Source organism: Pelodiscus sinensis, chromosome 7 (assembly GCF_052426305.1).
Source record: "Pelodiscus sinensis isolate ZL-2025 chromosome 7, ASM5242630v1, whole genome shotgun sequence".
NCBI classification, from domain to species: domain Eukaryota; kingdom Metazoa; phylum Chordata; order Testudines; family Trionychidae; genus Pelodiscus; species Pelodiscus sinensis.
In genome coordinates this window covers 69,863,824-69,880,835 of record NC_143058.1, presented here as the reverse complement: position 1 = coordinate 69,880,835, position 17,012 = coordinate 69,863,824, and the positions used below count along the sequence as shown (strand labels likewise).

The 17,012-nt window shown below is 40.1% G+C and overlaps 1 protein-coding gene across 1 annotated transcript in view; it reads left to right on the top strand.

Moving 5' to 3' along the window:
• The window catches only part of TMEFF2 (transmembrane protein with EGF like and two follistatin like domains 2), a 229,381-nt gene that overhangs the window by 12,589 nt on the left and 199,780 nt on the right, over positions 1-17,012 (top strand). The window contains exon 4 of the mRNA XM_075934210.2: positions 1,759-1,785. Within this exon, the coding sequence (XP_075790325.2) occupies positions 1,759-1,785 (27 nt within the window). The remainder of the gene's footprint in view (positions 1-1,758; positions 1,786-17,012) is intronic.

Genomic DNA, 17,012 nt, shown 5'->3' with positions numbered 1-17,012 from the left:
GCCGCGTTCTTTCGAAATTAAATCGAAAGAACGCGGCTTTTCTTTCGATGGCGGTAAACCTCATTTCACGAGGAAGAACGCCTTCTTTCGAAAGTTCCTCTTTTGAAAGAAGGCATTCTTCAATGTAAATAGGGCTTCTTCGAAAGAGAGCATCCAGACTCACTGGATGCTTTCTTTCGAAAAAGCAAGCCGCTTTTTCGAAAGTTCAACGTGCAGTCTAGACGCTCTCTTTCGAAAGAGGCTTGCAGTCTAGACATAGCCTATTTGTGTTAGACTACAGAGACCTTCCTCTCACCAAGCAGCTGGCCTGGAGATGGTGTGTGGTGGGGAGTAGTTTGGAGAACCAGATTAGGAATATGGGTGTTTCACAGAGGAGAGCACTATCAGATTTTATTCCATTTTCTAAGCATTCCTTGCCCCCGCTGTTCATGATCATATGGTGAAAAAAGCCCACCGTTTCAAGATTTAGCCAGCTAGAAAACCAGCACAACTGAGTAATGTGGCTCATCTGTTTATTTAGCTAGCTGCAAGGTTTAATTGGTAACCCACTGCTGTGGCCAAAAAAAAAAAGTCTTGCTAATCTGAAGATTTTTTTTTTATCTGAGTAATGACTGAATGTACAAACCAACTTAGATTAACAAGATCTGACCATAAATAAATTGGGCTTCAACTCTTGATATACAAACAGAATCACAATCTTGTCTTTGCAAGCTCTCCATTTGCTCTCTCTTTCTAACTGCCTTTGACACTGAGCAGTGTTTGCTAGTTGAGCTTGCCAGTAAAAAGAAACTCTTGACAATGCAACTTTCTTTTTTGCTTTCATCAGTGCCTTTATTATATTAAACTGCTGAAAATGGAGACAGAATTTAGATTTTCTTTCAGCCAGAAGCCTCTCCATTTGTGTGCATTTTTGCACATTGATTTGTTAAGAATGCTTCTTAATGAAGTTCTTTGCTTGACAATTTCATGTGGCTGCTCTTCCTAAAACTGGAAACATGAACAGTATAGCTAAATTTCTTCAGGCTACGATGAAGGATTTAAAGACAAAGCACTTCATATAGCAAGCAAGTAACCATTATGAGATTCTATAATTCTGATCTTTCCTTTAAAAAATTAAACTAATTATTTCCACTTACAATGTTAATCTGAAAATGTGGGGGAGCGAGAAAAGGAAGATTAGCCATTTTATAAAAAAGGGTTTGCTTGCTAGGTATTCACTATAAATATTTCCTTTCTTTATTGCATAGGCATTCTATTTATGGTAGGAATATTGAGTCAGTGTTTGTCATCAAACATTTTGGATATTCTTACATATATGAAGCTCTTAAATATTAATGACTATATGTGACATTCATTTCTATACGTTCCAAAACCTAATGAAAAATATTTTTCTTAAATATGATATGTGTAAGGGGGGAAATGGAAGTGCACATAAAGTAACTTTGAAAAACTATTAATCACAAAGCTCTTGAAGATAGTTTATCATTCTCAGCAAATGAAACAGACGCTTAGGAGAACATTACAGCACTCCTGTGCTTTGGCTTTTTCTGTCTTTTATGAAGGCTTTTTAAAAGAAAATTCAGGCATCAGAAAGCTGGCTTGAGAGAATCATGTAAAGATTAGATCTCTGTAATTTACTCAGAGACAACATTAAACATAAAATACACCATGATACATTTAACCGAGCAGTGTTGCCTTATATATTCATAGTTTAGATTGCCGCATCTAACTATAAATTTCATTGTGTTCTCTCTTCAGATGCAGGCTCAGGATCTGGGGATGGAGGTAAGAAACTTCTTATAATATTATTCTGCCACAAGGTCTTTCTCCTTTCCATAGTGTAAGTGATGTGCTTTTGCAGTTTTGCTGTAACACTATGTATTGCCTTTCATTTAGGTTTTTCTGAAGTGACATTTTGCATTTTAGTCAAGCTGAATTCTGATGAAGACATGCCGTTTTCTAGGGAAATTCAGCAACCATATTACTTCTGAGAGGATTTTGTATTATTTATGAGTTGTACTGGCACTCTATCTCCATCTGCTGTTTCTAGCACACTCATTTGTTCTAAGTTTAAAATAATATTTCTCCTGTTTTTAAAACACAAACCAAACCCCTTGTGTTGTCAGTCTTCCCACTGAAGGATTCAAACCAAATAATGTGCCGTACCAGAGAGCATTCTTGTAGTAGTTTATTAAGAGAAAATGTCATTTGTAGGAAAATGAAGATGTGGCTTTAATAGAAAACAAAACAAAACAAAACAATGAACTCTAGTTACTTAAGACAGACAGTGTCTTTAATTCAGATTTTTTTTTAAATAAATTGTGTATGGTGATTTGTTAGTTAAACATTTTGAGTTAGATCACAGGTCTTGAACACAGTCATTGTAAGCAAGAGGCAGCGCATAGCTGCAAAGGAGGCTCTGGGACGCATTTTGCCCAAGGGGATTTTTTGTGTCACAATCAAAGGTGTGACTGCAACACATGTTGACATACCCACACTAGCTTTGATCTCTCAGGTTCAATGGTAGTGGGGCCAGTGCAACCAATGAAGTAGTAAGACTCTGCAAGCCTGATCTAGATTCTGGGTAGATACTCCAATGACTGGACCAGACTGTCATAGCTTTGCTGCTATTATTCTTTGAGCTAGCTAGATCAAAGCTAGTCCAGGTGTGCCTTTGGATGCTGTACTCCTACCTTGGATTACAGTGTAAACATGCCTACAGAGAAAAGGACAATGCCTCCCAAGCTCCCTGGCTGTGGTAGGGCAGGGAGGTAAGTTTTCTGAGTACAGGATCATGACTTGACCGGATTGTGACTACTCAGACCTCAGCCTCATTGGCTGGTCCATAGAAAAGTGGGGCCATGGATTTGTCTCTAAGGGAGCATAAGGTACAAAATCCTTGTATTCCCACCCAACTGCCAGCCACTTCAGGATCTAGAGCAAATATCTGAATAGGCTTTGTGTAAGCATGCAAGGAGAGAAAACAATTGCTCCCCTTCATTTCATTTCCCTGCATAGTCACCCTGGGGCTAGCCAGAAATTCTCCCTAAAACAGTCCCCTGTAGTGTTGGAAATCTTACCCTGTACTTGTGCTAGTACAGGGGCTGTAACAGAGTGGCTTGCCCCTTACGTCTGGTGGCCTGGGTTCAACCAACTTTGTTTCCTAAAAGAACTCCCTGTGCTGTATTAACAGCCTTGATGGGGCCTAGTGGTCAGCAGATTCCCTACAGAGGGTAGCAAGAAGCTGTTAAAAGCCCAGGAAGCTGTGGCAGAGAATAAGGAAAAGCTCTTGTAGGAAATATCCTGGAACCAGGGGAGTTGCTTCAGTGAGGAGTTGAGGTTGTCTGTAAGGCAGGAGTATCACACTGGCACCAGGGTATTAACTTGAGTTCCAGCCTCCTAACACGTGGGAGTGACGGTTGTACTGGGACCCTGCTCCAAGAAGGAGGACTGGGGACTTCTTATCTAAGAAAAGAGAGATACTAAGTGTGGGGTGGGGGCCTGAAGGGCCAGACTGTGTCAAGACTAGGGTTGCTGATTAATCGCAGTTAACTCAAAAAAATTGATGTCAATTAAAAACATGATTAATCACAGTTTTAATCTTACCATTAAATAATAGAATACCAATTGAAATTGACTAAAGGGTTTGGGGTGTTTTTTGACATGTTGGTTTAAATTACAACACAGAATACAAGGTGTACAGTGCTTATTTTATATTATTATTTTATTACAAATATTTGCCCTCTAAAATGATAAAATAAATAGTATCTTTCAATATACCTCAAGTCTATAGTGCAATCCCTTTATGTGAAAGTAAAACTCACAAATATAGATTTTTTTGTTATGTAGCTGCACTCAAAAACAAAACAATGTCTACAAGTCCACTCAGTCCTTTTTCTTGTTCAGCCAATTGCTAAGACAAACAAGCTTGTTTACATTTAGGTTATGTGTACACTACCAATAAGTTATTTTGAAATAATAACTCCTGAAATAACTATTTTGAAACAAGCCTATTCATCTTCACAAGCAGGAGTTATTATTTTGAAATAACAGGCTTGGTAGTGTGGATGCTCACCTTGTTATTTCGAAATAACTCCCCAGTGTAGACATGCTCTTACAGTACTACTACCCACTTCTTGCTTACAGTGTAACCTGAAAGTCTGAACAGGCATTTTCATGTCACTCTTGTAGCGGGCATTGCAAGGAATTTACATACCACATATGCTAAACGTTCATATGCCTCTTCATGCTTCAGACACTGTTCCAGAGACCGTGTGTCCATGCTGATGATGCTCATTTAAAAAAAAGAATGCATTAATTATACTTGCAACTAAACTCCCTGTGGGAGAATTGTATATCTCCTGCTCTGTTTTAACCACATTTTGCCATATATTTCATGTTATAGCAATCTCACATGATGACCCAGAACATGTTCATTTTAAGAACACTTTAATGAAGATTTGACAAAACACAAAAAGGTGCCAATGTGAGAGTCTAACGATAGCTACAGCACTCAACCCATCTTACTCAGATTATGAAAATGAACATTCATCAGTCCACATTGCTTTGGATCATTATTAAATAGAATCTTAGAATACTAGAACTGGAAGGGACCTTGAGCGGTCATGGAGCCAGTCCCCTGCCCTCACGGTAGGACCAAGCACCATCTAGATCATCCCTGATAGATGTTTATCTATCCTGCTCTCAAATATCTCCAGTGATGAAGACTCTACAAACTCCCTAGACAACTTATTTCACTGTTTAACCATCCTGGCAGTGGATGCATGTCCTCTGGAATGTTGGTTGAAGCACAAAGGGACATATGAAACTTTAGCATATCTGGCACATAAATACCTTGCAACACTGGCTTCAGCAATGCCATGTAAACACTTGTTCTGACCCTTTCAGGTGACATTGTAAACAAGAAACAGGTAGTATTAGCTCCTGCAAATGTAAACCAACTTGATTGTCTGAGCAATTGGCAGAACAAGAAGTAGGACTGAGTGGGAGTGTAGGCTCTGAAGTTTTACATTGTTATATTTTTTGAATGCAGTTATTTTTGTTCGTAATTCTACATTTGTTAAGCTCAACTTTCATGATAAAGAGATTGCACTATAATACCAGTATTAGGTGAATTGAAAAATATTATTTCTTTGTTTTTTTACAGTACATATATTTGCCATCAAAAATAAATGTGAAGCAAACACTATACACTTTGCATTGTGTGTTGTAATCAAAATCAATATATTTAAAAATGAAGAAAACATCCAAAATATGTAAATAAATGCTATTCTGGAATTGTTTAACAATGTGATTACTCACATGATTAATTTAACTGCTTCACAGCCCTAGTTGGGATTAAATCCAATGAACTCTAGAGGGAAATGTTTTGTACCTTTGGATGTGTGACGTGCAGCTTTTAAGGGGCTCCAAAGAGTGACCTCTGCTCTTGAAGGAGCTGCCCCATTACAGGAATCTAAATCTTACAGGATATGGATCACGACTTAATAATGAGATGGTCTCATGGACCAACCAGGCTTCATTCATGACTGTAGAGATGTTACTTGATGGGATTTAGCTGCCTCTTATGTAATTTATCAAATGGCTTATGAGGAGGTGAGCTAACATTCATCTCTTTGTGATTTACCAATCTAATTATGTTATCTATTCCATGTGAAATACGAAGTGGGACATCTCAGGCAAAAATAAGCTAGAGGCCCCCCATTGATTTCAGTAGGGCTAGGATTTCACCCTAAATAATTTTAATAATAATGCTCTGAACTTTCAGGTTTTGATTCTTTTTCACCACCAGTTTTATACTGTAACTTCGTTGACTTCAGTGAACTTACATTGATGCAAATCAGGGATAAGTAAGATAGAAACAGACCCTTACACTTCTTTTCATTCAGAGATGCTTATGTAAACAGTAGATAAGACTTATAGACTCATAGACTTTAAGGTCAGAAGGGACCATTATGATCATCTAGTCTGACGCCCTGCACAATGCAGGCCACAGAATCTCACCCACCCCCTCCTAGAATAATCCTCTCACCTATATCTCAGATATTGAAGCCTTCAAATACTTTGAAGACCCCAAGATGCAGAGAACCCTCCAGCTGTGATCTGTACCCCATGCTAGAGAGGAAGGCGAGACACCTCCAGGGCCTCTGCCAATCTACCTTGGAGGAAAATTCCTTCCCGACCCCAAGTATGGCGATCAGCTAAACCCTGAGCCCGTGGGCAAGACTCACCAGCCAGACACCCAGAAAGTTCTCTATAGTAACTCCTATCATCCCTCCATTGACCTATTTACCTCTGATAATGAATGGTCAATTAGTTATCAAGATCATGTTATCTCATCAAACCATCCCCTTCATAAACCCATGCCATTGGCATGTTATTGCTCCTACAGTGTGAAATGTATTCTATAACTACAGAAAGCCAAATGAGCCATGGAGGCAAATAGTGTAGCTGAAGTCGACATATTCACCATGGCATCTTGCATGCAGTAAGGTCTTTGGGGTCTGCTCTCTTGTACAAACTACCTCCACTTCTCATCTTGATAGAGTATCAGGATCAACAGGAGTACTCTTGACAATCTGGTTATTATGCATACAGTTGGTGCAATATAGCGACTGCTAGTGGATCGATGGCTGCAGCGTCAATCTACCGCATAGCGGAGACAAGGCCTTAGAGTGAATTCATTAATTTTTTCTTAACCATTGATTGACAAATCACAAGTAAATGGGCACTTTTTTTACTGTTGTCTTAAGTTCTCTTCTTCCATTATCCACCTGCTGGGAGGAAAGGGGGGAAGGAGGGATCTGAATTTTTAAGTGTAGTTTAATTTTGTTTTCAGACAGCTAACATTTTATTTAAAGGTATATTAATTATATTTATCTACTGATGTTCATGGTTTTAGAAAGTGCCTACCTATTTTGGGGTGCCTCTGTTTTTTACATAGCCAGCTTGAGGCACCTTATAAAGTGAGGTGGCTTTCAGAGAGTAGACACTCAGCATTTTCTAGAAGTCAGGCCCTTTTCAAGGGATTTCAGAGTGGGCACCCAAAAATACCCTCAAAATCTCTAAGCACTTCTGAAAAGTTTGCCTATATACTTCTCTCTTGGGATTATCTTTTTACAGCTGGCTACAAAATGTGGATGAAGTCTTCAGAAGTGCAGAGACAAGAAGGATTTCTGATTAATACAGTATATTCAGTACAGGTTCAACGTCCCTGATCCAGCACCCTTGGGACCTGACCAGTCCCAGATTAGGGATTTTGCTGGACCAGGGGAGGAAAAGCATCCTGCCAATGTAGACGCGCTTTTCCGGAAATATTTATAACGGAAAAACTGTTCCGTTTTAAGCATTTCTGGAAAAGGTTGCCAGTGTAGACGTAGCCACAATGTATACTTAAGTTAGGTCTTTCAGGCAGATCATCTGTAAGAGATTTTTCAGATAAAGGGTCAAATAAAATTAATGCCATCTATAGAAAAAGATAGGATTTGAAGATTGTTTATAAAAAAAAATACAGAGGGAACAAACTTCACTGTTCTCCTGAGGCAGAGAATCAGACTCAAAGAGCAGAACAAGCAAAAGCATAAATTCAAAACAATTTTAGTTTAAAAGCATCTTAACAGGATCTCAGGGCATTGGCAAGGCAGGTAGTAGAGCAGTAGATCTGAGAAGTAGACAGGATCAAGTTGGAGCATCCATTTTAAGATCTACAAAGCTGACTTCTATAACATAAGGCAGCTAATGCAGTTCTCAGAGTACAGAAGTATGTGGATTAGGTTTGGCTTCTCAAAGCAAAGTAAAATTCTCACTACATCATTCTTTACTCAACAGTATCCTGTTGTGAATGCTGCAACATCTTCTAGATTTCATTAGAGTAGGGCTTGAAAAATCCACTCAGTGGTGATGAGCAGAAAGTTTTCCTTGGGGAAGTGTGAGAGTCTAGTCATCAATTTCTGCATAATTTGAGCTTTCTTGATTTCATTTATACTCTTTTATCTTATAATTTTAAAAATAAAATATAACCTTCCAAATGGAAACTGAGGTAGTATTGTCTTCCCAAATCTGCATGCTAACAGCACCAGTGGTTCTCCAGCTACCCAGAAACTTGCCAATCAGCAGCAAAATGCAATTAACAAAGCTAGTCAGTTTCACTACTGCTACTTTTAAGGCTCTAAATGTGAGAAAATCTGTCAGAATTTAAGTTAGTGTTGGGTCTGCTGCCTGTGACTTGGGGAAGTACGTGAGCAGCTAGCGGGGATGGTTGTGAAAATACTTATGGAAAGGTTGAATTTTTACAAATAAGTTGGAAGGTGAGCAGAGTAGTGGAAATCTCTCCCTCATCCAATAACTAGGAGGCTCTAGCATGAGCTCAATAGATAAGTGCCTGTTCCTGTATAGCAAATTGGGAATGTGGAGCTTTAAACTTATGACATCTTCTACTCAAAGGCTAATACTAAAGGTGGAGCCACCAAGATGGGTTCTGGGAAAACAACTTAGCAGAAATCTCAGCAACCAAACCCTCTCTTTTCAGCAGCTGCAGTTGACAAGGACTTTGCTGCTTGTGTTCACCTATACCTTTATATCCACCTCTGGCTGATAGGTTCAGTCCAGCTCTTAGGGTGTATGGTAAATTTTCCAACCCCTGCACTAGTGTGTAATGTAGATACAAGCCTTGACACAATCACTGCCTCCTCTAAGATGTTACTGCCTGGTAAACAGAAAACTGTACTCTCCCTTCACTGTCTGAATCAGTGAGCTCTCCACTGCATAGTCTTTTAATGACCTTTGTGGATTTCCCATTTGGAAGTTAGTGCTTCTTCATGCACCATTAACATTCCCTTAGTCCACTACTGATTCCCTGCTATGTTAACATGTCAGCTTCTGCAATGTGCCAAGACTAGTGGGGACAGGAAGCGAGGCATAGAAATAGGGCATCTGCCAGTGTCTTGATAGCCAGGGGATTCTTAGGCTATTTGAAGTGTAGGGGACCAAGTCCCCTCAGCATTCATGGGTTGGAGAACCCAGTGGAATGAGGAACACGCCATATGATAAAACTCCATTTCCTGCCCTTATGAGAAAAACTCCCTAAAAGGAGAAACATAAAGATGTAGAATCAAATGCCACTTCTAAATTTTGATCATGAACCATGGAATAGAGGATGGAATTATTTTAAAAAATACTCCAGAAGATGCAGTACCAATCAAATGCAGGGGCCTAATCAATACAAAAATCTTGCTTTGATGTGTAAAACTTCATATGCAGAATTTCGAAAAATTTAAAGAGATCCCTCTCACTCTCAACCTAGAATCATAGAATCATAGAATACTAGGACTGGAAGGGATCTCGAAAGGTCATCGAATCCTGTCCCCTGCCCTCATGACAGGACCAAATATTGTCTAGACCAGTCCCTGATAGACCAATTCATTCTTCTGTCTTGTAAGGAAGGTTGCGAGGTGGGGCTATGCAAAATATAATGAATATTGTTGTGTAAACCCTTTCCTTGAAATCTCATTTGAGTCACATACTCTATAAAAGCTTGAGTGTACATTGAATGGAATGTCTACATGTAATACTAACACATACACACAGTCTGTGATAGAAATGTAGCCGTGTTAGTCTGGGGTAGTTGAAGCAAAATGCAGGACAATGTAGCACTTTAAAGACTAACAAGATGGTTTATTAGATGATGAGCTTTCGTGGGCCAGACCCACTTCCTCAGATCAAATAGTGGAAGAAAGTAGTCACAACCATATATACCAAAGGACACAGTCTGTATGTGAAAGCAATGTGAGTGGGCTCATTTAAACCACAGAAGCAAGGGAATTCAGATTTAAGACTGAAATATCCATCCTTCTGTTACTCAGTTGCAGATAATATTGCACTCTGTCTCACAGCCTGAGAATGTTTGCTGATCTTGTTTTATATAGAAATCTGTAGTGTATCAAACTAGGGATGTAATAGTATAGTCGGTTAAACGATTAACTGATAAGCAAAAGCTTATAGGTTAATGCTATAGACTATATGTATTTCCCCCTTCCCCCTGCCAGTTAATTTTTCAGGAGGGTGGACAGCAGCCTGGCTCAGTCCTGGCTTGCACCAAGTCTGGAACCTACCCTTGCTAAAGCTCTGCATTTAAAGTGTATTAGGAGCCAAGTGGTCAGTCAGCTCAGTTCAATTCCAGCTCATGCCAGGTCTGGGAGCTCAGATCCCACCTGGACAGGGGCTGCTGCCATCCTGAGTGGCTGCCTCTTTATCAGAGGCAGCAGAACATGGTGACAGGCAGCTGGTCCGCTAGGGGAGCTGGGGGTTAAATTGTCTCCTCTCATGGACCAGGTCCTGCCTGGCACCCTGCACTGCTGTCTCTGATACAGTGGCAGGAGGCTCCTTGGGAGTGGGGCCGGAGCACACTGGCTGCCGGCCCTGCCCCCAAGGACTATAGAAGAGTCGACTAACCGAGAAGAATCCATGAGGTTACTCAACTATTCAATTAACCAATATTTAACATCCCTGTATCAAACCCAAAATTTTGTGGCTTAATTTAATTTGGAATGTATCTTATGGCAGTATCAAAACATAAGAAAAAGTAGCGAGTGTAATTGCAAAAGTGACTGCTGATGTAACTGGGAATGTTTAAATCTTAAGTGCCCAATCTGAATGGTCAACTACATGCTTTCATTCTCTAGTACTTTTTTTTTTTTACTGTGATAACCTCCTTGTAATATATGATCCTAGGGTGTAACTATCAGAGACACTGAAGAAGTGACTTGGGCATTTAGGAGCATAAAGGCTTTTCTACAGGAACAATTAGACCCGGGCAAGCTGGGGTATGAATATATCCTACCCGAGCCTGCTGGGGCCTAACCCTCTGTGTGCACTCTGCTGATGTGCACTAGCAGTTTGTTAGGGTACATACACTCGTTAGTTCGAGCTAGGTAGGGAAATGAGGGCAACCGGAGTTGCAAATGAAGCCCGGGATTTAAATAAGCTTGTGGAATGAGGAGTAACAGTTAATTCGAACTAGCCGCGGGCAATTAGTTCGGACTAAGGGGGATTTAAAAATGGTGGTGCCCGGGAACATGCAAATGAAGCCTGGGATATTTAAATCCCAGGCTTCATTTGCAAATCCGGTTGCCCTCATTTGCCTGTCTAGCTCGAACTAACGAGCTAGTGTAGACATACCCTTAGAATAGTTTGAGCTAGCTCATGGGTTCCCAAACTGGGGGGCATGAAGAAATTCCAGGGGGGGGTGCAAGGCAACCCAGCTTCCCCCCACTCCCATCAAGTTTTGCTGCCCTGTTCAGTTCTTTTTTTCCTTTTTTTTCTCAACAAGTTTTGCTGCTATTTGGGGAGGGGGGCGTGTGAGGGTTTTTCAAAAATCAAAAAGGGGGGCATGAGGCCAAAAAGTTTGGGAACCGCTTAGCTAGATGATCTGCTACAGAACCGTTAGTGCACATGTTGTGCCCACTACCACTTACGCCTTCATGTCTTTGAGAGGGGGCGTTTTTTTTCACACCTCTGAGCAACGCAAGTTCTGCCAAAATTAAGTGCTAGTGTAGACATGGCCTTAAATTCCTAGATGCCTCAATCACTTTTCAAAATGGAACTGAGGTTGCTAGGTCGCTGAGGCAACATCTACACAGCAGGCTTCTTGCGCAAGAACTTTATGCGGGAAGAGAGCGTCCTCAAAAAGTTCTTGCGCAAGAGCGCGTCCACACTGCCATGTGCTTTTGCACAAGGGATGTGCTTTTGCTCAGGAGAACGTCCACATTGCCATATATGCTCTTGGGCAAGAAAGCTCTGATGCCATTCACATAATGGCCATAAGAGCTCCTGTGCTTTTTCCAATAGAAAGAGGAATAACTCTTGTGCAAAAAGCCCTGTCTTCTGATGATCTACTGTACTTTTCCTGGCGCAAAAACGTGCGTGTAGTGTGAACACTCCACGAGTTTTTGTTGAAAAATGGCTGGTTTTGCGCAAAAACTCTTGTGATGTAGGCATAGCCTGAGATAATTTAGTACATTTTAAATTTGTCTCTCTCCTAATTTCAACCCCCTAATGCCATGATTTAAAACCTTAGCATGCCCATAGTCTCTCCTTGACTTAAATGTGTAACTTCCATTATATTTTAACTTGTAAAATTGCCAATCACATAGTCTTTGGATATTGACAAATATTCTTTAAAATATCTGGTGTTTCTCTGACTGTTGGCCATTCTCAGCAGTTGAAGATTATTATTACCCCATTTCAATTACTCATGTAAATGCCTATGGGGGTTGGGAGGAGGGAAGGACCAGACTTTGCACAAGTTTAACACATTCGTGCAGGGTAGAAGTGGAAATGAATTAAAAAATGAGGGTCTTAGAGTGAGAACATCCTGCTCCAGCACTCAGTCACTTATATTTATGTGTAGTTAGCTTAAGCAGTTGAACCATCGGGAGAGCATATTAGGAAACGATTCTCTCACATCAAAATGAATTTGACACCCTGCAGGGTGCATAGTTGTCATTTCAAATGGCTTATTTTTAGTTTCAAAATCAGAAAATCTTTTCCATCCCAAAACTGAAATAAAGTAAAAAATATAGTTTTAATGATGTGCTATATGTAAAGACCATAAACCACTCTAAATCATCAAAACATCAAACATATCTTACAGTATTCCAGCAATCAGATCAAAGAGAGAGCATCCTAGCTCATTCAACAAACATATTGGTGTGCCATTATAAACATAGTGGGAGAGAAAACCACTGAGCAGCATTTGGCTGTTACATTGTCTTAAACCTGGATTAATGTCTCTTGATCACAGTAGAGTTAATGGTAACATATAGGACCAGGAGAATCTAATCCATAATTTTGGCTACCTGCAACCTTCCTAAGGGAGTGAGACTGCTTCTCGAAAGTGTTAAAAATGTCAACTTCACATTTCACACTCATTCTTAGGACCATAAGAGGACCTGATTCAGGAAACCACTTAATCCTATGTATAATCTCCAACCTGTACTTAAGACCCATTAACTTTATGGCCATAACTACTATCCTGAATACAGATACAGAACTGGAGCCTGAAATCTGCAGGGAGCAAATGTTGCTTAGTTCCGGCTGTGCCTGATTGACAATAACACCTCCCCCTCTTCCCCTTTTTCCCCTCCCTCCGAATTATTTGCTGTTCTGCCATATGACTGGTTAGAAGTTTCCAATGAGATCTAATTTAGTGATAGTTTAATATAGTCTGGTTTTTGCATATTTAAATTCACTTTTGTCTTAGAGGCTTTTTTTTCTCTTCTGATTCTAGTTTTGGAGTCAATGGGAATTATCATATTCAGGAAAAGTACAGTTGTATCCCAAATATTTAACAGATATGGATCGACTGATTTTCTTTAAATATACATATGGAGAGTTTTTAATGTATGTACTGTGGACCTGAGATACTACAGCAGTCACATAGCTGTGCAGATAATCTAAAAATTATATTGCCAAGTCTCACAATTTTGTCATGAGTCTTGTGATGTTGGTCTGAAAGACCTGGGCTGTGAGGTCTGTTATCACATAGAACTCTCAGGGCTTGTCACGGCTATGCCAGGGATCAGTGCTGCAGTGATCGATCCACCAGCTGTCAATTTATCATGTCTGCTTAGATGTAACAAATCGATTTCTGAGCACTCTCCCGTCTAAGCTGGTACTCCAACAGGATAAGAAGAGTAGCCAGTGCCAATGGGAAAGCAGCCCCCACTGACCTTACCACACATACGACACCAATGCCATGGTAAGTACGCTGACTTCAGCTACGCTATTTGCATAGCTGAAGTCACATAGATTAGATCGATGGTGGGTGTTAGTATACAAAGGTCTCCCAAAAAAAGATTTTAGGCCTCGTGGTTGGAAAGTGAGCTTCAAAATGGACTCTAACAGCAAAAATGCTAGAATGCAAATAAAAAGGGCCCCAAATTATCATGTGAAAATGTCACAACTCTGATTGTTTAATGCTTGGAGTTGGTAATCCTGTTTGAATCCAGTTAGATAATGATAGTATAGATATAGGCTATATGTTATAAATTATATATAAAATAGAATGAGATTTCTCTTACGTACAAATTCCATTGTATGGGATCAGGAGACACAGTTATAGTACTATGCTGGCATACTTGTGGCTTATAAATTAACATATTTTTTCCCAATTTAAATTTTTCCCAAAGACATGCATAAGAGATTAAAAAACTTCACACAATAGAAAAAAAGTCTCTAATTCTCCATTTCATTGCATTACCATTGAAAGTTCAATTTCCTAAATGACTTTACATTGCATTTAAACCCCATTTTAAGAGGGCCATCAGCCACCATAATATAGATAGCCTTGTGTCGTATATTTGTAATGTGTTTAAGCAAATAGCAGTGAAGGAAATTGATGGGCTTAAGTTTTATTTAGGTGACTGGACTTTTGAAAAATTAGTTGTCTAGTGTACACACTTTTGAAGTCTGTTTACATCTCATTAACTGTTTGGCTAAAAGGAGGTGATGTCACTGTAATTGATGCAGAGGTGAAGATATGGTACAATAGCTGGTCTATAATCCCTTCAATGAGGCACTGTCCTGGAACATAGCAAAAGCATACAGAATTACAGTGTGTAATGTAAAATCAAATATAATAGCATAAACAGCTTTCTTACATGGGGGAGCTGGCACCAGCTGATAAAGCGGCTGGGATTGCGGCCGGGGTGGGGGAGTGGAACAACCCACTGTGAGCCGTGTGCACCGACACAGAACTCCCGGTGCCGGACGCAGCCGGGGGAGCCAGCGCCGGCTGATAAAGTGGCTGGGATTGGGGCCAGGAGAGGAGGCAGAACAACCCACTGGACAGGTAGGGCCAGCAACACATTTTATTTGCATAGTCATCATTTGCTTAATTAATATGCAAATAAATGTTACCAGTCCTCCAAAAGCTTGTGAATGGGTTTACTGGTTCCCAGTGTCAAAAGATTGGGAACCACTGATCTAGCCAGCTTTCTATCCACCTGACAGTCCATTTATCCAATCCATACTTCTTTTTGCTGCCAAGAATACTGTGGGAGACCATATCAAAAGCTTTGCTAAAGTCAAGATATATTACGCCCACCACCTTCCCCATATCCACAGAGCCAGTTATATCATCATTGAAGGCAATCAGGTTGGTCAGCCCTGACTTGCCTTTGGTGAATCCATATTGACTATTCCTGATCACTTTCCTCTCTTCCAAGTGCTTCAAAATAGATTCCTTTAGGATCCCCTCCATGATTTTTCCAGGGGTAGAGGTGAGGCTGACTAGTCCGTAGTTGCCTGGATTGTCCTTCTTAATTTTTAAAGATAGGACCTTCTCCGATCACTGTGGTTTTTCAAAGAGAATGGCAAATGGCTCTGCAATTGCATTAGTCAGCTCCCTTAGCACCCTCGGATGGGTCCTGGAAAAATGTTTGAGACTTTTGTTTCAGTTTTGTGTTATCAAATATTTAAAAACCAGAGAGCATGTTCCACCATATTATTACTAAGGTTCCAGTCAAATCTGATGGCCTAAACCACAATACTTGAGGGCTCTTTTAAAATTAAGGGTACCATATGTCCAAATAACTACCTCTAAGCAGAAGCAATAATGGTATTTTCATTTATATGTAGAAAAGCTTTATCAACTAGCAAAGTAAATCCATGTCTGGATTGTTTAGCGTTACTTATGACTAATGGCTGAAAGGCTGCAGGATATTTTAGAGGTTGTGTTCTGCTGCTGTTTCAAGAGGTTTTTAGCTAGATGATAAATATATGCATTTCTGATGAAATTTTCCATATAGTAGCCCAAGAGCTATTTGTTTACTTATTTGCAAATTGTGTAAAATAATCCCCTTGGTCATTTTTGAATTCATAATTTTTTATTGAAGCATTGTGGAGTTGCATTCAGTTGAGTTGGGAGTTTTATGCTGCTTTTAACAGGGGCATTTTTTAAATAGAAGCCACTGTCTTCTAATATGTGGCCAATGTTTCCAGATGGCTTTTTGATTGCCTTTGTTTCTCTTCTGCTAAGATTTCAGTTAGCTCCTCCCCTTCTCCTGAAAATCAGGACAAAAAGGGAGAGATTCCCATTGACTTCACTGGCCATTGGATGAAGTTCATCAAAGCTAATCCTGTTCCCATTGGGTTCAGTGGAAGTAAAAATGATCTTCACATGGTTACAGCTGTAGCATCCATTTCATACCAGGAGGAAAAAAAAATCTATTTAACTAGAGTTAAGGCTGAGGAAACACATCAGTAATGTGGATTTTTTAAATAAAAATCTTAGAAGAAAGTTTTATTTATCTAGAAACAGAAATGAAGGAAATTCTGAGCTAAGAGGAAAAAAAACCCAATTTTTGCATAAGATGGAATCTCAACCAGGCCCCTTTCTCTTTTGTTCCTTTCCAGCTTTGTTAATAAGTAGGGATTGCCTTGGGGGGGGGGGGGGGGGGTCTATCTTGATTTCAGTCAGATTTGTTAAAAACTCTTACATTTGGAAAATGACTGGACCACACTCAGTAGTGAGGGTGTCTAGAGCTTTGCTTTTGAGGTCTATGTTCTTCTGAAGCTTGTAGAAGGCACCGCATTCATACAGCTAGCACTTTGGGGAATGTATATGTGGGGCCAGTGTGCCCAGTTCATATCTTCTCTTCTCATATAGGTGCAATGACATCATGAGTAGAGCCTAGGAGCCTTGTGTACACTCATTGGATGTCTTGTTAGGATCCCCTTGGCTGGGGAAGCATGAGGTGCTATGTGCAGGAATTCTGAGTTGAAGGAACGCGAATAGCCCTGGGATCTTAAGTCATTAGGACGAAAGGAGTTGACAAAGCCAGGGGAAGCTGGAGTCCAGCTGTTTGTACAGTGCTCTGCTGGAGATAGTGATGGCAGCTGCCCCTCCCTATTCACTGGTACACATGGCAGCATACTGTAAACCCCCAAAGCAGCATACTGTAAACCCTCAAACACCTTAGTCTTGCATTTCA